At 43.0% G+C, this 25371-nt stretch overlaps 1 protein-coding gene across 2 annotated transcripts in view; it reads right to left on the bottom strand.

Annotated features, from left to right (window-relative positions):
• The window catches only part of erbin (erbb2 interacting protein), a 98365-nt gene that overhangs the window by 2855 nt on the left and 70139 nt on the right, over positions 1-25371 (bottom strand). The window contains exons 5-26 of one of the 2 annotated variants that reach the window (XM_062056847.1): positions 22227-22305; positions 22039-22128; positions 16031-16087; positions 14603-14666; positions 14270-14344; positions 13810-13954; positions 11618-11690; positions 10829-10958; positions 10635-10750; positions 10128-10197; positions 9927-10026; positions 8248-8369; positions 7978-8151; positions 7728-7913; positions 7552-7669; positions 7280-7463; positions 5780-7202; positions 5430-5552; positions 4772-4828; positions 4454-4615; positions 4256-4348; positions 4097-4171 (exon numbers count right to left, since the gene is read on the bottom strand). In XM_062056847.1, coding sequence (XP_061912831.1) covers positions 4097-4171; positions 4256-4348; positions 4454-4615; positions 4772-4828; positions 5430-5552; positions 5780-7202; positions 7280-7463; positions 7552-7669; positions 7728-7913; positions 7978-8151; positions 8248-8369; positions 9927-10026; positions 10128-10197; positions 10635-10750; positions 10829-10958; positions 11618-11690; positions 13810-13954; positions 14270-14344; positions 14603-14666; positions 16031-16087; positions 22039-22128; positions 22227-22305 — 3716 coding nt within the window. The remainder of the gene's footprint in view (positions 1-4096; positions 4172-4255; positions 4349-4453; positions 4616-4771; positions 4829-5429; positions 5553-5779; positions 7203-7279; positions 7464-7551; positions 7670-7727; positions 7914-7977; positions 8152-8247; positions 8370-9926; positions 10027-10127; positions 10198-10634; positions 10751-10828; positions 10959-11617; positions 11691-13809; positions 13955-14269; positions 14345-14602; positions 14667-16030; positions 16088-22038; positions 22129-22226; positions 22306-25371) is intronic. The other variant, XM_062056845.1, reaches the window with a different exon arrangement.

Genomic DNA, 25371 nt, shown 5'->3' with positions numbered 1-25371 from the left:
CCCAACGTGTCCTGGGTCTTCCCCGTGGCCTCCTACTGGTCAGACGTGCCCTACACATCTCCCTAGGGAGGCGTTCGGGTGGCATCCTGACCAGATGCCCAAACCATCTCATCTGGCTCCTCTCGATGTGGAGGAGCAGCGGCTTTACTTTGAGCTCCCCCCGGATGGCAGAGCTTCTCACCCTATCTATAAGGGAGAGCCCCGCCACCCGGCGGAGGAAACTCATTTCGGCCGCTTGTACCCGGGATCTTGTCCTTTCGGTCATAACCCAAAGCTCATGACCATAGGTGAGGATGGGAACGTAGATCGACCGGTAAATTGAGAGCTTTGCCTTCCGGCTCAGCTCCTTCTTCACCACAACGGATCGATACAGCGTCCGCATTACTGAAGACGCTACACCAATCCGCCTGTCGATCTCACGATCCACTCTTCCCTCTCTTGTGAACAAGACTCTGAGGTACTTGAACTCCTCCACTTGGGGCAGGGTCTCCTCCCCAACCAGGAGATGGCACTCCACCCTTTCCCAGCGAGAACCATGGACTCGGACTTGGAGGTGCTGATTCTCATCCCAGACGCTTCACACTCGGCTGCGAACCGATCCAGTGAGAGCTGAAGATCCTGGGCAGATGAAGCCATCAGGACCACATCATCTGCAAAAAGCAGAGACTTAATCCTGCAGCCACCAAACCAGATCCCCACAACGCCTTGACTGCGCCTAGATATTCTGTCCATAAAAGTTATGAACAGAATCGATGACAAAAGGCAGCCTTGGCGGAGTCCAACCATCACTGGAAACGTGTTCGACTTACTGCCGGCAATGCGGACCAAGCTCTGACACTGATCGTACAGGGAGCGGACCGCCACAATCAGTCGGAAACCCCATACTCTCTGAGCACTCCACGAGGGACACGGTCGAATGCCTTCTCCAAGTCCACAAAGCACATGTAGACTGGTTGGGCAAACTCCCATGCACCCTCAAGGACCCTGCCGAGAGTATAGAGCTGGTCCACAGTTCCACGACCAGGACGAAAACCACACTGTTCCTCCTGAATCCGAGGTTTGACTATCCAGCGTAGCCTCCTCTCCAGTACACCTGAATAGACCTTACCTGGAAGGCTGAGGAGTGTGATCCCACGATAGTTGGAACACACCCTCCGGTTCCCCTTCTTAAAGAGAGGAACCACCACCCCGGTCTGCCAGTCCAGAGGTACCGCCCCCGATGTCCACGCGATGCTGCAGAGTCTTGTCAACCAAGGCAGCCCCACAGCATCCAGAGCTTTAAGGAACTCCGGGCGGACCTCATTTACCCCCGGGGCCTTGTCACAGAGGAGCTTTTTAACTACCTCAGCAACCTCAGCCCCAGAAATAGGAGAGCCCACCACAGATTCCCCAGGAGCTGCTTCCTCATAGGAAGACGTGTTGGTGGGATTGAGGATGTCTTCGAAGTATTCCCTCCACCGATCCACAACATCCGCAGTCGAGGTCAGCAGAACACCATCCTCACCATACACGGTGTTGACAGTGCACTGCTTCCCCTTCCTGAGGCGGCGGATGGTGGTCCAGAATCGCTTCGAAGTCGTCCGGAAGTTGTTTTCCATGGGTTCCCCGAACTCCTCCCATGTCCAAGTTTTTGTCTCCGTGACCGCTGAAGCCGCACACCGTCTGGCCTGTCGGTACCTGTCCGCTGCCTCCGGAGTCCTATGAGCCAAAATAACTCGATAGGACTCTTTCTTCAGCTTGACGGCATCCCTCACCGCCGGTGTCCACCAACGGGTTCTAGGATTACCGCCACGACAGGCACCAACTATTTTGCGGCCACAGCTCCAATCAGCCGCCTCGACAATAGAGGTGCGGAACATGGTCCACTCGTACTCAATGTCCAGCATCTCCCTCGTGACATGTTCAAAGTTCTTCCGGAGGTGGGAAATGAAGCTCTCTGACAGGAGACTCTGCTAGACGGTCTCAGCAGACCCTCACAATGCGTTTGGGCCTGCCAGGTCTGTCCGGCATTGTCCCCCACCGTCACAGGCAACTCACCACCAGGTGGTGATCGGTAGAAAGCTCCGCCCCTCTCTTCACACGAGTGACCAAAACATGAGGCCGCAAATCTGATGACAACTACAAAGTCGATCATGGAACTGCGGCCTAGGGTGTCCTGGTGCCAAGTGCACATATGGACACCCTTATGTTTAAACATGGTGTTTGTTATGGACAATCTGTGACGAGCACAAAAGTCCAATAACAAAACACTACTCAGGTTGAGATCCGGGCGGCCATTCTTCCCAATCATGCCTCTCCAGGTTTCACTGTCGTTGCCAACATGAGCGTTGAAGTCCCCCAGTAGGACAAGGGAATCACCCGGGGGAGCACTTTCCAGCACTCCCTCGAGTGTATCCAAAAAGGGTGGGTATTCTGAACTGCTGTTGGTGCATAAGCACAAGCAACAGTCAGGACCCGTCCCCTCACCCAAAGGCGGAGGGAAGCTACCCTCTCGTCCACTGGGTTGAACTCCAACGTGCAGGCTTTGAGCCGGGGGGAAACAAGAATTGCTACCCCAGCCCGTCGCCTCTCACTGCGTGCAAGGCCAGTGTAGAAGAGAGTCCAGCCCCTCTCGAGAGAACTGGTTCCAGAGCCCCTGCTGTGCGTAGAAGTGAGTCCGACTATATCCAGCTGGAAATCGGAGTCTCGGTTTTTGCATTTCCATAGAAGTCTTCGAGCTGCTCTTTGTCTGATCCCTCACCTAGGACTTGTTTGTCTTGGGAGACCCTACTAAGGGGCATGGAAGCCCCCGGACAACATAGCTCCTAGGATCATTGGGACACGCAAACTCCTCTACCAGCTCAGAGAGGAGCAACTGCCATTGCTTTCCAACAAATTTGGCATACTGGCTCAGTCATCCATGTTGATGGACTAATTTTTTTCATTTGGTTTAAAGCCAAATTCCAACAAAGTTGGCTTTGAAATCCAATTTTTTCCTACTTTTTGTTACTTTGCTGTGTTTCTCACTCGCAACTAGCTGTAAGCTAGCAGTCCACCAACCGAGACAAAGATTGTGGATAACTGACAAACGGGTTCATTTAATTCAGCAATTGACTAATTGGAAGCTTATAAACTTTTAGCTATCCTAAATAAGTAAAAACATATTTAATACATTGAGTAGCAAAAATTAAAATAAATAATTACGGAATATCTTGAAGTGCAGTTTTTTCCCTAGTTGGAAAAACTTGGTTGGGTGGTTTGTTGTCTTTTTTCTGTTGCCATCGCTTTCCAACAAATTTGGCATTCTGGCTCGTTTGTTCGTGTTGATGGGCTCTTCTTTTACATTGGGTTTAAAGCCAAAATATTAATAATAATAATACATTTGGCTTAGAAATCAATTTTTTGCTACCTTGCAGTGCTTCTCACCAAAGTAGCGACTTCCAAGTAGCGACTAGCAAGGTGCTCTAAATATGTAAGCAAGCGGTTCCGCCTCCACCCACCTAGACAAAGGTATGCATAGTGAATGACCGACAAGAGGATTCACTGTGTTCATATAAATCTGCAATTGAATAAACTCAGGTGCTGAGAGCGATGGACAAAGTGAAGGCTCTTATACGTTTTAAAAGCAAGAGTCAAAGAAAATACACACAGACATGACAATTTATCAAAGTTATCAAGTCAATATTCATTTTGTTGGATTAAGTGATATTAATTAACCTCTTAAGGCCCAAACTGTTTGTTTACATGCTTTTTTTATTTCTCTTTCCTATTTGGGCTTATTGTACTCTAATTAGGATAACAACTAAGAATCATCTTTTGACATGATGTACTTATTAGTCCATAAGTAACAAACGTGTACTTCATGTTTAGTGACATGGTAATTCTTATTTTTACACTTTTTTTTTCCCAAACTCCATTGTATGTTATACTCTTCTGACACCACCAGATGGCAGTATAAGTGTCCACATAAGCGGCCATAAGACCCCAATTCAGTCGTGTACACAATTTTGGAAATAAAAGCTAAAAGGTGCTGTCCACGCATGTGGCCACTAAGGCCTTTAGAGGTTATAATTGACTATCGCCCCAGGCTAACTTGTTGGTACAAAAAGTGACATACTTGGATAATTCTATCACCAGGCTGAAGAATCTTGGAAGCCGGTCCCTCAGGTTGGACCCTCGTCACAAAAATACCCTAAAATGATCAAAGTTGGGCATGTTATTGTTGCAATGATTAGGAGTTACATTTTTAATGACATGCACACAAATAAAACTTTACATTGTCATCTGGACGAAAAGGGTTGCCACGACCTCCCACTCCTCCCGATATACTGAAACCAAGTTCAGGATTTTTCTCCACCTTCACATGGATCTGAAATGCAGTAACTTTGTTATTTCCAATCCTAAAATAACAGGGGTTTTTGCTGTAATTTCACAGTCAAAGAGGGAACGAGAGAAAGGTTTGGACCAAACTGACCTCGTGCTGTAGTGCCTCGTGTGGCGCCTGCGGGGGTCCCTGCTGCGAGACTTTGAGCATCAAGTAATCAATGAGCTGCTCTCTCGAGGGATGGCGGGCCATGGGCGCCTGGCTCATGTGAGGACGAGCGGTTGAGCTCATCTGTCCGTTCATCAGAGGTACCTGGGACACCAGAGCAGACGTCAAAGCTTCTCGCTGTTTATCCGTACACAGCACCAGTGCAGGAATGAACATGCTTGATTAATGCCAGTGCCAATTAAGTAAATATTTTAGTTTGGTGGAGCACCCTCTAGTGGTAGAAAAGGGACCTCAACCTACTTTTCTGCGCGAGTCCATGGTGTAGCTCTGCTGACCTGGCGGTCCAAACACGTCGTCCTAAAAGAGACAAATGTTGATTATTCACACAGAAATATTTCATCGTGATATGACAAGGACAGCAAACAGTGTGAGGCTGATCTAAGTTGTTAGAAAAACAATTCGATGAGGAAGAGAGGAAAAAAAGCGTGGCTTTCAACTACACGCCGACTGAGCGTCGCTAAAATATTTGCACATTCTCCTCCACTTACCTTCCGTACACACTCTGACGTCAAAGCACAAAGCGAGACGTTGTGAGGTGACGCTGAAGCGATGACAAGGTGGAGGATGAAGACGATGAAGCAGCACAGGAAGTTAAAAGACGGTCAAGGTGATGGTTGGAGGATTAGGACAGTAGCTGATATTAACGTGAACATATATTAGGGCTTATTGGGGTCTACAATCCCATACCTAGTTGTTCAATATTTGTAAATTCCACTTGTATAAATGATGGGATGTACAAAGTACAGGGAGCACTTGGGATACTAACAAAACAAACATTCTCACACTGGTCTCAGTGGCAGATGTTTGCAGGGGTCTAATACAGCAGGAGACACTAGTCGGACTAACGGGAAGCCTTAGCATGAACGTTGGCAGTTGACGTTCATGTGGCGGTACTCACGCTGAAGGCGCCATAGGGCCTAAACACCAGCGAGCCGTGGCTGACTCGCACATCCCTACAGCTGTTGTAGTGGGAGGAGCCCAGCGGCGCGCTATTGGAATTATAGGAGCGAGACAGCGCGTTCTGAACACGACAGACGACATCAGGCGCCGGCCCACACGTCAGCGGTGGCCATGCAATCCACCAAAAGAGTGACACACACATGCAACAAAGAGCAAACGCTTCATGCATTAGGAAAGGAACCCCAGATGTGCTTAAATTGTAGCCTCTGTTCCAATAGACTAGAATAGATCTTACATCAAAGAGTGTAGTTCCAATACATTTTTTGCTCATAAATCTTTTTTTTTTACCTTTTCCATTTTCTTGGCCTCAATGTGCCGCATCACCTGGTCCCTCCAGTCCACCGGTACCCTTCCCGGCCCCCCCGACACCAGCCCGGGCCCATCCAGGAGGGAGTGCTCCGACCTCACCCTGACATTGGGCCTCTTGCTGGGGCTGCCTTGCTGGTAGTGGAAGTCGCTGACCGACATTGTCCTCTCTGGAAGCTCGTGGGGCTGCGGCCTGGCGGCGGAAGGCCGGGATGGAGTGGAGATGTCAATGCTGTAAGTGCGGGCCGAAATGGGCCTCTGCGCCGCCTGGCTCATGGCCAGCGGGCCCCTGGCGAGGGTGTGAATGTCCCTGTAGGTCATGTAGTCGCCCTCAGGCAGCTGCATGCGTCTGCCCTCGCCCACGGAGGTGGTGCTACTCTGCCGCTGTAACGGGCCCCCACTGGACAGGCTGCTGGTAGACGTAAGTCTATCCTTGGCCCAAATGTCCCCAGGAAGTTTGCATCCTATGGGGGGGGCCCTGTGCTGTGGCTGCAGCGGGTAGGGGGGGGCCTGATTACGGTTGGAGTAGTTGGTGTTGGCGAGTGAGTGGGCAGCGGGTGGGAGGTAGCCTTGGTGTTCTGGAGGCATTGGCGTCCTCTGGGCCCACATCCCCTCTTTTGGCATGGCGCTGCTTGCGTACTGTACATTGTATTGAGGAGGGGGCGCGCCCATGGCCATGCTGGAGGGGGCTGGGTACCTGCTGGAGCTGGTGGCAAGATTTGAGGACGACAGCATGTCTGAGGAGGAGGCGTGAGAGCTCGGGTAGACCTGAAGAGTCTGGTCGTTGAGCAAGGAGGCAGATTTGCTCCTCATTATGCTCTGGCCCTGAGCCGTGGAGCCCTGACTGGGACCGGGGCCACTGCCCACCATCCTAGCCTCTGCTGCAGCGTCGCCATCGTTGTCAAAAGAGTACGGCTTTAATGCGCCCGTTTCTATGTTGCTGACACTCTGAGACTTGGTCACCTGAGGGGGTTGGCCCCTCTTCTCTGGAGACAGTTCGTCGGTGCTGCGAGACATCTCGCCACTTGATGTCACGCCGGCCGCCGACACGACCTGCTGGTTCCCGTTCTGAAAGTGCTGCATGTTGTCATAAACCCGCTTTGCGTCAACTTCCTCCCGTCCGAGTGGACCATTGTGAGGTTCCAGCTGAACCATGTTGTCTGTCGGCGGGTTGGACACGTTCATGTTGATCTGGTCCCACTCGGTGTAGCCGTCTCCCACACCGTTGTTCAGTCCCTTTTCGATGAAGGCCAGCCTGGCCTCCATGGACAGGTCATAGTCGCCCGCTGGCTCGGTGGTGGTCTGCTGGCCCCTCAGCAACGCTTGGAGAGACGTTTCAGAGCCGTTGCCGTTATGAAGGAGCGTGGTGGTGTCTTTGGAAGGGTTCATGTTCTCGTCTTCTTGCCTGCAACAAAGATGGAGGATGATGTTGGCCAAATGGGAAGCGTGTTGTTTTAAAAAGAGCTAAATCGTGACACTGACCTGCTTTTTGAAAGGAAGGGCATCTTTGCCTCCCTCTCCGGGGTGCACAGGGAGTTGTCCTGACTGCTGTCAGTGGTCAGCGACACAGAGTCCGACATGCGTGACGGGGACGAGCAATTGCTGTTGTTTTGGTTGCTGTTGGCCACCGTGTCATCAAGCAGCGAGTCCACATCCTTGCTGTCGTCTGGATGGCAAGAATATGTTTATTTATGTACAGCAAACACGGTTGTCTCTTTTCTTACAGGATATAGCCACAGCCCCACAGAACGTACCTTTCTTGTCCTTACTTATCATCACCACTTTAGGCTGGTTGATGGAGACCTCAATGAGAGGCGGCCTCAACTCGGCAATTTTCATCTCTTCCTCTTCGTCAGACAACTCTTCAGAGTCCTGGGAAGAGAAGAAGTATGAAGTTCCCGGGAGGATTTGACATGAAGCTGGTACGTACCTCCAGCGTGTCCTCGTGGTTCATCAGGGAGCCCTCCGATGACCTGAGTGGGACAAGCTGGGAGCTGAAAGACTCAGACGTGTCCTTTGATGCTGGTTCTGGATGGTTGGGGATCGTGAATGTGACGTTGCAAGCTTTGGACTCCGTGTCTGACAGCCGGCCATTAGGACAGGGGGCTTCTATCACCTGCACACAAACATGAATGTCAGTGGAAAAACTCAAGCAGAGGAGACGTCGTAGAAAAGCGGACCTTTACTCCCACATCCTGCACACCAATATGGTTCCTCTCCATGGGTTTGGAGTCTTTTACAGACTCATCGCCCGACTCGTCCTCCTTGAGCCTGTGTGCCACCGACTGGGCCGTCTTCACCATGTTCTTCAGCTCATCTGGATACGGAGTGGGGTAGCGCTTAAGGTTGCCCTCCTGGAAGATCGCCGGTAAAAGTCAGTCAGAAAGTCAACACCTTCATTAGAAATATCCACTTAAAAGGCCAGAGGGAACTTTCAAAAGATCACATACTCTCGGAGGCGTTTCCCTCTCGTCCTTGTCCTCGTCACACTCAAACGCCACCTGAGCTCTGTGTTTGCGCTGCTCCTCCCACAAGGTTGGATTAAAGCTGTCCGAGTCAGAGTTGGGAATGTCTGAAACACATGCACATGAGTCTTGGTGGACATGGATCTTAAATAAAGAGAGATCTAGTCGCTTACAGGGAGCGTCGCTTGTGACCACACTAAATTATCTCAACAACATTGCTACACCTATATTAGCGTTTCTGCAGCTATCAGCAAATATAATTTAATGCTTTTTTAATGCAGTATAAGACAATACAATACAACTGTCTCTATGGACAACATTGTAAGAATTTGACAATGATAATGTAGAATAGAATAGTTCAACTGTAATTATAATAATAATAATGCCAGTAACCCATTCAAACTCAATAAATATGTTTTATTACTGTAGTATTTTTTACCATTGTAATTGGTAGGTCAATAACTTAATTATCCTAAATAGTTAAACAAACAAAACTAAAATGGACTCTCAATCTCTGTTAGCAAAAATTGCACTTCAGTACATATTGAGCATCTTGATGTGCCCTTTTTTTTACCCCCCAAACGGAATAATTGGGTAGACTGTTTTGTTGTCTTTTTTGTTGCCAATGCCATCGCTGCATACTTGCCCGTTCGTTTGTCTGTGCTGATAGGGTCAAGTTGATCGATCAGTTTGAAGATGAAATATTTCCCACACAGGGACATTTGGCTTTCTAATCTTTTTCCCTCCTAACTTTTGTTACTTAGCAATGCTTCTCACTAGGTGACTCGCGACTAGCGAGGCAATGTCCGTGTATTCTGTGTGTGTAAGCTAGCGGTCCTGCATGCTGATTGTGGATGACTGACAAGAGGCTTCACTCTGTTCATTTAATTTAGCTGTCAAATAAACGTGATCAGGTGCTGATAGCGATGCACAGAGCGAGACATCTTGTATAACTCTGAAAGCCAGAGAAGAAAAAAGAAACACACAGAATTGGCATTTTCTTGTTTCCGGAGAAGTTATCAAGGCAATATTCATTTATCCTTTAATTAATTAACTTATTGACTATCATCCCAAGCCTACAATTGTATTATTTTTTTAAATGCCTCGGGACAAAAACTGTTTACAACCTAATAAGAGTTAATACAAGATCTGTATCAATTGTAACCTTAACAAAGATAATACTGTGATATTTTCATGATTCAAACATAAAAGTTGTTTAATCTGCTGTACTGAATGAGTGCAAGTCAGAGTTTTACCACTAGATGGCACAAAGAAAACAATGACTCAGTAAAACATCCCTAAAGATGCATGCTTCCATAACTGTAATTAAATGTGAATTGACAAACATGTACAATAGGAAATTAATTTGCTGACATCATTACACAGATGATTTTGCGGCCTCATGACCATTTCAGCAGCGTGTAGCGTGTCAATCACTCCCAAGAGAAGACAGGTTTGTGCAGTTCACCTGACGTAACAGGACACCTCGTTAAGAAAGGCTTGGCAGAGGAAGCCAACTCGGTCTCAGGTAGCCCACTCACCAACTAAATATGCATGTAGGCATACTTTGCAGGTTCACCCGTCACACTGAAGATGTGTGACCTATTTGGAAAAGGCTGCAAAAGGCTGCTAATGCTAATAACATTAAACATATCAGTACTCACAGTCCTCTGTCCTGGTCTGCTGGGGGAACATGTAGTTTGTCAGCACCGTTTGCTTAGTCTCTGGATCCTCTTCTTTCTGCAGTGGGATCAAGGGTTTGGACTGGAAGAAATAAGAGAAAAATGGTTTTGTGTCTTAATAAGGTACTCATTTCTAGCTTCAGTGTATAGATGAGGCCGCAAAGGCAGTAAGTTGGGCCTTACCTGATTTTCAGACAGCCACATTGCTGTCATTTGGCTCAGTTTAGTGAAACTGTAGGGGATGTTCCTCAACCTGCAGTTGAACAAAACACATGTTAGCGAATCAATTCATACAAATCTGTAGCTTTAAAATCCTCACAACCCCATGAATGAATCCCTATACTCAGAAGGAACACACTAACATTCCATTATTAAAAAAGTTTAGTGTAAGCTATGCAGGTTTTTAAAATTACAGTGAAACCTGATTAAATTGATATGATGGGGACAGTCTGACCCTGGAATGGATCATTTCATAGCACCATAACATTTTAAATTAAACACCCAATGTTGGAAGGGATAGTTTTCAGATGAGTGATTTCAAGTTTAATGAAGGTATTGTTGACACCGCTGTTGTTTATGCTCATAATAAGAAGTTCTGGTTACAAGAGCTGCTGCAAGGTCAGTTATGCATAGTCGTCTCATGTTAGCACACGTGTACTTTGTTAAAGCTCAACAGATGTCAGTCCTCACTTGTTGTTGCTCAGATTGATGACCTTTAGCTTTTGCATGTCGCCCATCTCCTCCGGCAGCGACTCCAGCTTGTTGGAATGGAGGAAAAGCACTGTTGCACCCTTCCAGTTGCCCATCTGTCGTTAGAAAAAAAGCACCACAGATTAAATAAGGAACATACATTAAGTCAGCACGAGAGCGAGACATGCACTCACTTCCGGGGGAAGCTGGCTAAGGAAGTTGTGATCCGCAGCGAAGGTGCGGATGCTGACACACTGGCCAATGGAGGACGGCAAGGCTTCGATCTCGTTGAAGCTGCAATCCAGTTCATCCAGACCAGTCAGCCTGGTGATGAAACATGTACTTTGGTCACAACGAAAATGGCGGCTAATCTAATGAGATCAAATATGTAATCATTGCCATGCTAACATTCAACTTCATAGGGCTTTTTATAAAACAAACAACATCTGACAACAGCATGAGTCTGCGACACAAAGCAGATCAACAAACCACCTGAGAATCTATGTCAGCCTACACCAGTCCTTCTCAAATAGTGGGGAGGGCCCCCGGGGAGGGGGTCACGGTGCAATGCAAGGGGTGGCAAGTGTAACCTCGGGGAACATGCTTTTTTTGCCATACCAGAATATGATGAAGTGTACTTAGCTTCACTGTAACCACAGTGGAAGACGAGGAAAGGCGAGTGTGTTGTTTCCTTGAATGTTAATAAGCTTCAAATGTTATGCAGAGATATAGTTATAACAATTTAACAGACAAATTATACTATTTATAGTGACGGTGGAGAGTGGGGGCGTAATATTATTTCTTCTTCATGGGGGGCATACTGGAAAATAATTGAGAAGCACTGGCCTACACCGGGAGACACATTCCAAGTTGAGAGAATTGTTAGATGGGAAACAGTCAAGAAGAAAATGAAGCAGTGACACAAGGACTTGGACATGCTCCTTAGATTTCAGTCGACCGTGCGAGAAAGACTCCAGGCTCACCCTCCAATGGAGTCAGGCAGGTACATCAGTTGGTTTTCATCCACCTTCAGAGCAGTCAGTTTCTTCAGCGAGCCTAAAGACCAGAGAAAGAGAGAGAGAGGGTTACACAACAACAAAAGAGCTCCAAGTTCTTTAGTTAGAGAAACCGCGGCATATTGGATTACAGACGACTGTCATCAATACCCTCATCTCGCTGCAAATGAATCCCCACTGATTGCGTTCATGTTCCCACAGAAGAAAATTACCCTTTTCACAAATGCTAGTACCGTGTATACTGTAAATTAAGCCCCTACTTTTTTGCTGCGGCTTATAAAATGGTGCCACTAATTTATGGATTTTTCTTTGCTGAAGGCCATAATGCTAATAGTTTTCAATAAACACTTAAATGTGGGACGTCTGTAAGAGTGTTTTCATGCATATTTGTACGTGCAATCGTAATGTACTGAAGCTAACATCGTTAGCATTAACTAATATGCCAACACTTTTATGAGTGTCTGTGTTAATATTAACTTACAAAGGTAATCTTTTGTATTGTTTCAGTTTCACAAATTCCTCATTAAATTCACCAAGATGTCACCGTAGAGTAATTCAGTTTGTTTCGCTGATTGGAGCGCTAACTTCGGCAGCTAGACATATATATATATATATATATATATATATATATATATATATATATATATATATATATATATATATATATATATATATATATATATACATATATGAATGAATGATCTTTATTGTCAATGTACAGGTCCAACGAAATTTAGATTGCTTCCCTGAGGTGCTTTGCATTTTTTTTAAAAAGAAGAAACCACACAATATACAAAAACAACACAATATACACAATATGCAATATACAATGTGGCCTAAGACCACTCTAGGAGGCAATGTAAAAGAAAACGAGACAGTAAAAAGTATAAAGTGACTAGAGAGGAGTAATGCTGAATCCCAGTGTGCTAAGGGGGTGGGAGTCAGCATTTCCTACCTCCTATGCTGTGCAGGCTTTTTATTGTGGATTAATTGTGTGAATAAATATGATAAATATTGTCCAGTTGGCATGTAATCGCTGATTGCACAGTCCCGGATCGTGATTGACCGGTGGCTTCCTCATGTTGCACGTGAGGGAGTTTTTGTTTTTTGTTTTTTTTACAATTTAGCTGCGTTTAGTGCAGTTATGGCCCGGGGGTAGAAACTGTTCCTGAGTCTATTTGTGCGGGTTCGCATGGTTCTGAAACGTCTGCCGGAAGGCAGCCGATCGAAGTGGCTGTTGCCGGGGTGGGATGGGTCCTTGAGTATGTTGGCTGCCTTCTTCAGGCAGCGGGAGTTATACAGTTCTTCCAGGGAGGGGAGGGGGCACCCGATGATTTTTTGGGACGAGTTGACGACCCTCTGGAGAGCTTTCCTCTCTGCTGCTGTGCAGCTGCAGAACCATACGCAGATGCAGTATGTGAGGATGCTCTCCACAGAACAGCGGTAGAAGGACACCAGCAGATCCTGTCTCAGGTGGAGATTCCTGAGTACTCTCAAGAAGTAGAGCCTCTGCTGTGCCCTCTTGACGATGGCCGTGGTGTTGGTCCTCCAGGACAGGTCCTCATCCAGGTGAACTCCCAGGAAGCGTAGGGATGAGACTCTTTCCACACAGCCCCCGTCGATGTACAGGGGCTGTATGGTAGTTTTTCTCCTCCTGCTGTCCAAGATCACTTCCTGGTTCAGCTTCAGGTTGTTCACCCTGCTCAACACTGCCAGCTGCTCCACCTCGTCTCGGTATGCCGTCTCGTCGACCCCAGAGATGCAGCCCACCACCGTTGTGTCATCGGCAAACTTTATGATGTGATTGCCGGGGTGGGTGGCTGTGAAGTCGTGGGTGTAGAGTATGTATGTATGTATATATATGTGTATATATATATATACACACACACACACACATATATATATATATATATATATATATATATATATATATATATATATATATATATATATATATATATATATATATATATATATATATATATGGGAAAAATATGTTTTTTTCTAAAATGTAGTGGGTGCAGCTTATATACCGGTGCGCTCTATAGCCTGAAAATATGGTAAATATATTTGACGCCAAAGTCAATAATTTGATTTAGGAAAATGAGAAATTAAAGCTTTATAAGCGTGTATGAAGAAGGCGGCGTCAGAGGGATTACCGATGGAGCCGGGCAGCTGCGTCAGTGCGTTGTTGGAGAGCAGCAGGTCCTGCAGACTTTCAGCGCCGCAGATTTGCTCATCCACCATCTCCAGGTTGTTCTTGGAGACGTCCAGGTACACCAACTCTTTGAGCATGCCCAGCATCTGAAGCACACACGCAGAGAAAATTTTGTTTTTGTTTTTTTCCATTTTCCATTCCAGAACACACAGGAGACGGAGAAAGACACACCTATGATAAAGATCAACCAGATTTAAGCCCTTTGACTATCGTTGTGCATTATTCTAATGTGAGAAAACACTGAATTTAAGGACTGAAGGCCTATAGGACTACAGAGGATGTTGCTGACATGCCAGAATTAAAAGCATTCATTTTGACCCACTTAAGAGAAAAATGGTGCATAATGATGAGAATGACGCAGAGTTGAGGTTGTGCATGTGTGTGTGCATGAATCTCAGTACCCCTGGTAAGAAGGTCAGTCTGTTTCCATCCATCCAGAGCTCCTTGATTCCAGTCAGTTGCTCCATCACCTCAGGCTGTGGATGGCCAACAGAGAAAGGTTAAAATGTGTGTGTTTGTGTGTGTGGCGGAGATGGAATGAAGAGCATCGCAAACAAGCTGGACCTTTCTCAACAGCCACAGCGTTTATTTTGTTGTCACTTCCTTTTCGACAATATTTACGGTTATTAATTCGATCTGCTCCCCTCCCCTGTATCTCTAATGCACTGTAAGTGTACTTTACGGCAAGTGCACCCCCAAACATGAGGGAGCGGTCAGCGCCCCGGGTTACTCACCACTTCAGTGAACTCATTGCTGCCCAGGTCCAACCTCTCCAACTGTGTGAGCTTCTGCATGCTTCTGTGGGCACACAAAAACACAGGATCTTGAGCATCAGAAAGTGGGTCAGGATGACGTAAACACAAAGGAGGAAAAGTAGAGTGATGAAGTGAGAGGAAGCTGTCAGCGGGGATTACAAGCAACACGGGCCAGGTCCTTTATGTTGTATGTGCGTGTGTGTTTGGCTCTCTGCAGGACTGGTCTTTCCATGGCGGTCCAGCAGGGACAGAAAGCAGAGGGCCACCAGGCACTCTGTTTAGATCTCAAGGGCATGAAAAGTAAATTCAAGACACACCACAAAAGGTTGTTGTCGGAAAGCCCGTCGCTGTCTGACTCCAAGTACTGTCAGCTTGAAGTGTGTAGCTGAACAACCAATAAAAACATGTTATACTCTGCACTCAGTAAGGTATTGTTACATGTTAAACACGGGAAGTTAAACTATTAGTTATTGTTGAGAGTGAGTAGAATTAAATCCACTCTGATTCTTCCGGCTCCTTTTCGGACATGTTAAATTGTGTGACTAAACATGATGTACTTCAATATAGAATAAATAAACTGTTACCATTTCATTACAACAAGTTTTCAGCAATTTTGCCCATTGACTGTCAAAATATACTTCCTGTTTAGCAGGTGACTGACAGTAAAATGTTTTGTTTTTTTCATAAAGTAAACCGTAATTTGATAAAAATGGTTGTCAGTCAATGTTGAGAGGCACCCAGTGTTTTCACCAAGTTGGCTAGTAGTCCCCCAGACATCATAGAGTGTGCTGAGAGAGTTCACAATAAAATCTGAGGAATCTGCGAGAATGAACACTGGGTTGCGACTGCAGAGCAGCATTTTTCTAAAAAGCATCAGCCTGCTTATGAGAGTGTGTGCTCTTCAATGCGAGAACCCTGAAAAGGCTCCCTTTGTCTGTGAAAACATTTGTTGACATCTCAGAGATGCCTGCACGTTGTCCTGAGCAACCTTCCCAACGGTTAGTGCCTCTCTTTGTCAGTTCTCCAGCCATTAACAGGTCTGGCGTCTGTCACATAAACACAGGGAGACGAGCGCCAGGCGGCGGCTGTCCCCCTCACGAAAAGGCAAGTGCAGGACTGCTTGTGTGAATGTAAAATGGAAGCACAGGGGACAAAACCTCCACTGGAAGCATCTGGAGCTTTGTCAACATATGTTTTAATTGGTCTACTATTGTCACCTCCTCTGATGGAGAAACATCCCAGTTACGGTAAAAAAAACCAAAAAAAAACCTGTCACAGCAAGCAGTCGGGAAAGAGAAGGTGGGTGGGTGGAGGGGTGTAGATCTTGTATAACAAGAAGCCTGAAGTGTGGAGCGAAGGGATATAGGAGGAGGAGGAGTAAAGGAGAAGCGATATCTCTTTACTTACTTTGGCAACATCTTCAACTGGTTCTCTCTCAGCTCCAAAATCTGCAACTTTGTCAGCCTGCAGCCATAAGACAAAAATAAACGTCAGCATCATGCTCTTATTCCAATTGTTCATCTACAAATAATTAATGGGAAATACTGCTTGTGACGCATGTTTACAGTAATTACTCATCTTAAGAAAGCTAGAGGTTAGTTGTGCAGACAACAAGCAAGCCTAAAGAAGAATCGGTTTGATAAAGAAATGGCTCCCTGGGAAGATTTTTTTTTTCAAAAGTATATAAAATATACTAGTGCTGTCAAATTATATAATTATATATATATATATATATATATATATATTCAGTGTTTCCCATAAACTGCCAAGATACCTGTGGCGGTGGGGGCGTGGCTATAAGCGTGGTCACCATGACATCATCGAGTAATTTGCATAATTTACTACAATGATATGATTTTCTCTAAAAAGGCTAAAAAAATGTATACTTACTAATTAATAATAACAGTTTTGTTTTAAACGTCCATCCATCCATCCATCCATCCATCCATTTTACAATATAATTACAACACTTTATGTACGTATTTATATACAGATTTGAACAATAAGTTATTCACTGAAATATATTTATTAATTGTGGTTCTTACAAAAAATATATCTTATAAAATATAAAAGCTAAAATGTCTCTTAAAGCTCTGCCCCTTTAATTAGTGCATACTAAATAATTTAAAGGCCTACTGAAACCCACTACTACCGACCACGCAGTCTGATAGTTTATATATCAATGATGAAATCTTAACATTGCAACACATGCCAATACGGCCGGGTTAACTTATAAAGTGCAATTTTAAATTTCCTGCCACACTTCCGCTTGAAAACGTCTCGGTATGATGACGTATGCGCGTGACGTAGCCAGTTTAACAGAGGTATGGCTTCCCCATTGAAGCCAATACGAAATAGCTCTGTTTTCATCTCATTATTCCACAGTATTCTGGACATCTATGTTGGTGAATCTGTTGCAATTTGTTCATTGCATTATGGAGAAAGAAGCTGAGCAAGCAAAGAAGAAAGTTGTCAGTGTGAAGCGGATATTTTGCGAGGGAAGTCAGCAACACAACACAGCCGGTGTTTGTTTACATTCCCGAAAGATGCAATCAAGATTGAAGAACTCGGACAACAGAGACTCTAACCAGGAGGACTTTGATTTGGATACACAGACGCGATACCGTGAGTACGTAGCTGTGCTTCCAAATATTTGATCGCTTGCTATAACTAGCTCGAGCTAGGAGCTAGGAGCTATGCGGGATTAAATATAAGCCTGGTTGTGTTGTGGCTAATAGAGTATATATATGTCTTGTGTTTATTTACTGTTGTAGTCATTCCCAGCTGAATATCAGGTCCCACCCGCACGCTTCCAAACATTTGATCGCTTGCCCGTACGTGCGTGTCACGTACGTAACTTTGGTTAAATATATAAGCTTTATGAACCTTGGGTTAGGTGAACGGTCCTTCGAGCTGAGTGAGTGTGTGTGTTGTGCAGGTGTTTGAATTGTATTGGCGGGTTGTATATACGGGATCCCGTCCATATTACCCGCTCGAGCTATAACTAGCTCGAGCTAGTAGCTAGTAGCTAGGAGCTAGCATAACAAACACCTAGGTGTTTTTATGCGGGATTAATTTGTGGCATATTAAATATAAGCCTGGTTGTGTTGTGGCTATTAATAGAGTATATATATGTCTTGTGTTTATTTACTGTTGTAGTCATTCCCAGCTGAATATCAGGTCACCCCCGGCTCTCACAGCATCTTCCCTATCTGAATCGCTTCCACTCCCCACTAGTCCTTCACTTGCATTTTCCTCATCCACAAATCTTTCATCCTCGCTTAAATTAATAGGGAAATCGTCGCTTTCTCAGTCCGAATCCCTCTCACTTCAGGCGGCCATCATTGTAAACAATAGGGAACTTTGTAGATATGTTCAATTGACTACGTCACGCTACTTCCGGTAGGGGCAAGCCTTTTTTTTATCAGATACCAAAAGTTGCGATCTTTATCGTCGTTGTTTTATACTAAATCCTTTCAGCAAAAATATGGCAATATCGCGAAATGATCAAGTATGACACATAGAATAGATCTGCTATCCCCGTTTAAATTTAAAAAAATCATTTCAGTAGGCCTTTAACTTTAGCCTACTACTACAACCATATTATTTACCAGCAACATAAAGTGAAACAGAGGCAGAGGTGTCCTGCCACAGTCAGTAACAAATAAACAGAAAACAGTAGTGGTCAAATACAAATAAGGCAACAAGGAAAGTATCCTACAATTCTCTTTTGTAAAGTAAATCTGAACAGCCTATATGGGCATCTACATCAACTATATCATTTGCCTGAGAAGCTGGACAGGACAAAAATTTAAAAAAATAAATAAATAAATAAATAAATTAAAAAAAAATTATTTTTTTTATTTGTGGCGGACGTAATTCTTTCGTGGCGGGCCACCACAAATAAATGAATGTGTGGGGAAACACTGCTATATATATATATATATATATATATATATATATATATATATATATATATATATATATATATATATATATATATATATATATATATATATATATATATATCCCATCCATCCATATTCTACCGCTTGTCCCTTTATATATTAATCACACTTTTGATACTGGATTAATCATAATTAATCACAGGTTTTTAACCATTTGCATAATTTAAATTAACTTAAAAAAAGGAGCCCAATATACAATTTGATTGTCAGAAAGTCAGAAACAGTTTTAAATGTTTTAGGGGAATACACCCTTATGTGGGCTCCGTACCGAGGATGTCGTTGTGGCTTGTGCAGCCCTTTGAGACACTTGTGATTTAGGGCTATATAAATAAACATTGATTGATTGATTGATTGATTGACATAATTTATTTACTCAAAACTTGGTAACAATTGTACCTAAAGTCCCACCTGGGGGTATTTTTTAAAGTGAAATTTGCCAGTGAACACAACAGTTTCTCATTTTTGCACTGGCATATGCATTGACCTGATCACTGACCGTATAAACACCCACAATTAGGGTAAAAAAAAGTAAATTGCGTGATTTTCTGCGTGTATACGTGATTAATTTAATAATTTTTAATGATTAATCACATAAGTTAACTCATTTGCAGTGCAATTTACATCAACAACTGTATTTATTCTATTGTCCCTTTGTCAGTTTATTTGAGTATTTTCTCCTGTCATTGAAGAGCTGTTAAACAGCATTTCACTGCTAATATTTTTCAGTAATGTTAAAAAGGGCACATTTCAGCAGTATCACCTGTGGAACAACCTTCCTTTCTCTGTTAGATACCACAGTCCTTGAACTAGTTTAGGTCTAGACTAACAGCCACTACTTTGCCCTAACATTTAAAGGTGCTGTTTACAATTTCCTCAAAGTAACATTTTTCAAAGCAAAAAATAAAACAAAAACACCACCGGCTAGCCTATTTTGCCATTGGTGGTTTAACAGAACATATTTGTTTGACAGCAGCAGTGCACACATACAAAAGCAGTCCAAGAGAAGCAATGAACAATTTGCAGTCATGTTGTTGTCATGATAGAATATACATTCAATGTCAGCTATCCAAATGGCTGTTATTAGCTAAAAACACCTAAATCTAATGCGCATGCATGTGTTACATACGTACGTAATTATGTAGAAGAAACCGTGAGCGGGCAGGATATACTGTGTAAATACATTGGAAATTTGGCACCCTCTAAGCATCTGTATAAATGTTGCAAACAGCTCCAATAACTTTACTTAAGCATGATGATATGGTTGATTTAATTTGTCTTTTCAGTTGCTATGTTTTGTTCATTAGGTGTTTGAACTATTTTAACTCAATTTTGTAAAGTGCTTTGGTCAACTGGGCTTGGTTGAAATGTGCTATATAAATACAATTTGAATTGCATTTCGTTAGTGTGTATGTTTTTTTTAGATGTATTGTGTTCATTACAAGGTTCCTCTTAAAGAGGAACTGTACTCTTTTTAGAAATGTTCCCATCATTCCAAACCCCTGTGTGAGACAAGAACCCTTTTTTTCTCTTTTTTATGCATTCTAATTTGTAATATTCAGCTAACAATGTAGCTAATGAGATAACTCTCTCCTGACAATAAAGCCCTATAAAAAACCCTTTAAAGACCCATCAACTTCATTTACATGTCATGACCTAATAGTAACCAAGTATTAGTGAGATTGTTATTATAAGCGCTAATGACGAGAAACTATTATTAGCAGCGCCTTGATCACAGAAAGGTAACTCGCTTATTCAGCTATTGACATACTGAGCCGATGAGGTGCTGCATAATCTATGAGTTGGTAAAACTTTGGACTAGATTATAAATCATACCTCACACTTGTATAGTAGAAGGTTGTGGCTATAAACCAAGAGATTGGTCAATTTTACAATTCAAATTAGACCCAAAGACATCACGAGAAAGACACGAAAAGACGCGTGTTTGTGCCAACCTTTTTTTTCCAGGAGTAAGAATTATGATTCAATAATCATCTACACAGGGGAACATAAGTCTAAGTACAAAATACAGGAAAAACCCGCACTCTCTAAAAACCTAATAAAATAAAAATAAAGAGTTGCACGGCAAAAAATTTACTTAAAGAAAAAGTATGGCTAGCAACATTCGTGTTCTAGTAATTTTAATACAAACTGCGCAGGCGCTACCAAACACAGACCGGTTTCACAAATGTCTTCGTCGGTGTGCCTTTTTTCTAGCAGATAATAGGTCCTCTGGGAACAAACTTAAAATACTATCAGAGTCTGAATCAGAGAAAGCGAGCGTAGTAGCTCTAGCTTCCGTGAACTTGTCGACTTCCTGGTAAGACGCCATGTAACGTGCAGTATAGGAGGTACTGCGTTCAATGGCAGTGGTACAAAATACAGGAAAAACTTGCACTCTCCAAAAAACTTAATAAAATAAAAATAAAGAGGTGCACGGCAAAAAATGTACTTAAAGAAAAAGTAAGGCCAGCAACACTCGTGTCCTTCTAAAAATGTTATTACAAACTGCGCAAGCGCTACCAAACACAGACAAAGACATTTTTGAAATCGGTCTGTCTTTGGTTGCGCCTGCGCAGTTTGGATTAAAATTATTAGAAGGACACGAGTGTTGCTGGCCTTACTTTTTCTTTAAACACAAGTCTAAGTGCCTAAAGATATAAATAACCCATCAGTCGGCATCCCAGTGAGAGCGGACAATGCACAGCAGGTGATTGTTTTATTATGTTCGTCGTTTGCATTTCTTGTCTAGCACTTTGCATTACTGCTACAGGATGCTTAGTGTTTCATGAGAACTGAATCTGTTTATCACTAAGCTTCTAAAACTTGTAGTTTATCCTCCTTAAAGTTCGGCTAAAAAAATATAAGGTTCTGGATCATCATTTGTCCCAAAGTAGTCTTTGGCTCTCGCCAAGTCTGCCATGATTAGAGGTAGTTGTTTTTTCTCGAAGGAAATAGTCAACGTTGTGATGCGCTCCGTGAAATCAATGCAATGTCGTATGCTTAAAATTAGCAAAATACGTAAATATTACATGTTATTATGAATGTGTCTGTTACTACATTACATTTATACTTCAGAGTGTATATAAAACGTTGTTTGAGGTTTCCTAGAGCGCTTTATAGGTGGATTAGATCGAATCCCCATTACCTGCATTGTTAGCCACTTATTGCTAGTGTTTATTTACGAGTTAGAATGCATTAAACAAAGAGAAACGTATGTGTTCTTGTCCCACATAAGGATTGTGAATGATAGGCAAAATTCCAAAAAAGTGCAGTTCCCCTTTAAGGTCTTGCCTGGTTTTGTGTTTGTGTTTTGGACTCATCCTCTACCTTCAGACTGGACTACTCTAAAATGATCAGTTTGAGTGTAAGTGGTTTGTCCACTAAGCTGAGAGGGCCCCCTGTAGTAGAAGCTTTAAAATCACAGTGAGGGTTTGTTTTCTAACAGACCTGCCAAAGCTGGCTGGTAGGAACTCCAGGAAGGCATCATTCAAGTAGAGCTGGGTCAGGCTCATGAGTTGGGTGAAGCCTTCAGGGAGCCTGGACACGCAAGCGGCAACAACAAGGAAAAGATTAGTCACAAGAAACCTGACCTAACTGATGCTGTGGTGGTATCATGCCGAGTGTCTCATACGCACTTGGAGATAGGATTCACGCTGGCCTCCACAATAGTAAGCACTTTGCAGTTCTTGATATTCTCTGGAAACTCCTGGATACCTACACACAAACAGAAAACAAAACTAGTTTGTGACTTTTACTGTAAAATAAAATACATTAATTTGCATATTCAACACCAAACAATGCAAGATGTATGTGCAGGTCCTGAGTCATCACTGTGACTGTTACATACATCGCATGGGTCTTGAACTGGGTAAGAAGCGACTTATCCGACATGAAGCAATACGTGAAGCTGGGCGAATATACGTCAACAGCTTTAAATACACCTTGCTGTGAACCCCTGGGATCAATACTGGGACCACAACTGTTCAATGTCTACATAAATGACATTTGCAAAGTAACAAAGGACTTAACTTTAGTACTATTTGCAGACGATACGACAGACTTTTGTTCAGTAGAGAACACACAGTAGCTAATACAAATAAGAGAACAAATTAATACAATAGGATGGTTTGACAAAAGAAAAACTAAGATAATGCTATTTGGTAACAGTGGGAGAAAAAACGAAACAATTACAAGTAGACGGCATAGACATTGATTAAGCAAAGAGATTGAACAGTGCACTGACTGATATGATCCAACGGTTTCAACCCAAAGTGGTTACAAAGTACAAGGAAGAAGAATCCTGATAAACACCTTGAACCTTATTTAAAAAATGTGATAATTGTATCTATCTCATTATTTGCATCACAACTTGCAACTATTTATTGATGGTATCTTTATTGATTATTTTCTATGTTTGTGTTACAGATTGAGCACAAGAAGTGAACAAACAAATGTGTTAGCAATTGCTATGAAACGAAAAAAGGGTTGGATTAAATAAGCTCTGCTGCTTTCTGCTCCTTTTCGGAAAAGTTCAAATGTGAAATTGGGAACATGTGATGCATCATGCACCATATTGCAACTGGGATTGAATAAGATCTGCTGCTTTCTGCTCCTTTTCGGAAAAGTTCAAATGTGAAATTGGGAACATGTGATGCATCATGCACCATATTGCAACTGTATGCATGTTAGACATAAACTAATACCATAACAATATCGACTGGACAGGTCATCTTAATTACAGTAGGTCAAAGGTCTGTTTTGCTGATATTTGCAGGTCATATAACAACAAACTAAACACAGGTGGAAAAAAGTCCACTCAGCTTCTTTTCTTAACCAACCACAAAGAGGATGAAGAAAATTAATGACAAAGCAGGACAGCACACTTGGTTACACATTAGCTCCGCCGGCACTGTTTATCTTCCTAACAAGATCTTTTCTATACTGTCGCAGGTATGGACATCATGCATGAAGGTCAACGCTTTGCGGACTTGAACTTTTCTAAAAAACAAGCCAGTAACCAGCAGACATGACTGTTCCCATCAACGGGTATCTTGTGTTCAAGACTTAATTTGACAAGTTGTATAACAGAAGCTGAGAGATGCTTAAGGGAGTACCGGTACTCACACAACATCATCCGTACTGTTTAAGACTTGGGTTTGATATCCCCTCCCTCTCTTTGCCCCGATGATCTACGTTCTCAATCATCCAAAACACGGCCTGGTTACTTGTTCCATCACTTCTATTCAGCTGTTTCACTGCAATTTTCCTGACTTTGAGAATTACTTTCAGTCTTACTTGGAGTCGTTCAGATTATTTATTTTGTACAAAGTGGCGGCTGAAATTTAAGAGATCAGAGGAGTGATTACAATAGTCATTCAAATGGCTCAGACCAGTCTGCTCACACTAGTCAAATGTGATGGACTTTAGGTGTGAAGTGGTCTGTATAATTGGCCGAGTGCGAGTACGCATCTTAGTCTGCATCTCAAGTTTGCAATGAGGTCAGTCTTCATTCAACATGCTACACGTCTGGACTTGTACACTTTCCTTATCCAGTAAGTGTTCTGAGAAATGTCACCGCTGTTAAATGAGACGCAGTCTGCCAGTTTTACCTGTCATTATGTACAGACCAGTGCAGTGATGCAGAAGCAACAGTAGGACAGTTCATTGATATGGCCTGCTTTTAACATTATGATGGTAGACACTTGACTTAGCACCTAAGAGACAAATGACTGTCAGCCACTTGCGACCACATGAATAGTGCTAAACAATATTGTCTTCCATGCGGGGTCTGGAATCAAACCTAGTCCATAAATTAAACATAGCAGTAGGCAAGTGTGGGAAAGATACACATACTACTGTATTGAGATGTATACATTGAACTGTGTAATTAATGTATTTTCTGTGTGATTAAAATCGCTTAAAATGTAATTGAGTAAAATCACTAAATTTGCACGCAAACCTATAATGAGGCTTGCGAGTGTTGCCGCTCTACCTTCTTACTTGTGTGTATGTGTAAGAGAAAGAGGGCATGGCTTACTGCTAGTCTGCTTGCACAATGCCGCTAAATGTTTGCAGATACATTTTACACCATGAATTTCTAGTTTGTACACTGTAGACTATAATTTACAGCCTGTTTAATGTAAGTGTGACATCACTATTCTTGCTAATCTGACACTAAAAAAAAGAAAAGAGAAGTTGGAGGCTTAGGTCCCCAAATGCCTAAGCAGTACTCTGACTTGCCATACTAGGTGAAGTAGGGGCCATCGAGCTAGCAGACACTACACTGTTTAACCAGCAGAAGCCAGGGTTTTATTTCCAACAACTTTATTTATAACAAACTTGGCATTTGTAATACAGGAAGCAAACATTTGTTTTTGGCATATGCAAAAATGTTGTTTTACTGGTTTGAATGAAATGAAATAAAGTGGAATGAAAAGAATGAATATGTCTGCCAACATGGGGGATTATTAATCCAAGATGAAATACTTCTCTAAACTGGACTTTAAGACAAAACAAATGTGATCATACTAAGTGCGTTTTCATGGAGGATAGATAGTGCTGCCCCAGATACAAATACAGAAAGGTGAGAAACACTCTGAATATTGTATTCATTTATTATATTAAATCAAATGGCACCCAAGAGTTAAATACTTTTCGGTCCCATTTATCGTATTATAATAATCATTATCATAACGTTTTTCTGGAAGTGAATTACAGTGGAACCTTAATTTACGAACCCCTCTATGTGTGAACTTTTCGGTTTGTGAATTTATAGATCGC

This window comes from Entelurus aequoreus, linkage group LG08, assembly GCF_033978785.1.
Source record: "Entelurus aequoreus isolate RoL-2023_Sb linkage group LG08, RoL_Eaeq_v1.1, whole genome shotgun sequence".
Classification (NCBI taxonomy): domain Eukaryota; kingdom Metazoa; phylum Chordata; class Actinopteri; order Syngnathiformes; family Syngnathidae; genus Entelurus; species Entelurus aequoreus.
The sequence above is the reverse complement of the archived record's forward strand: the minus strand, read 5'-3'. Positions and strand labels throughout refer to the sequence as shown.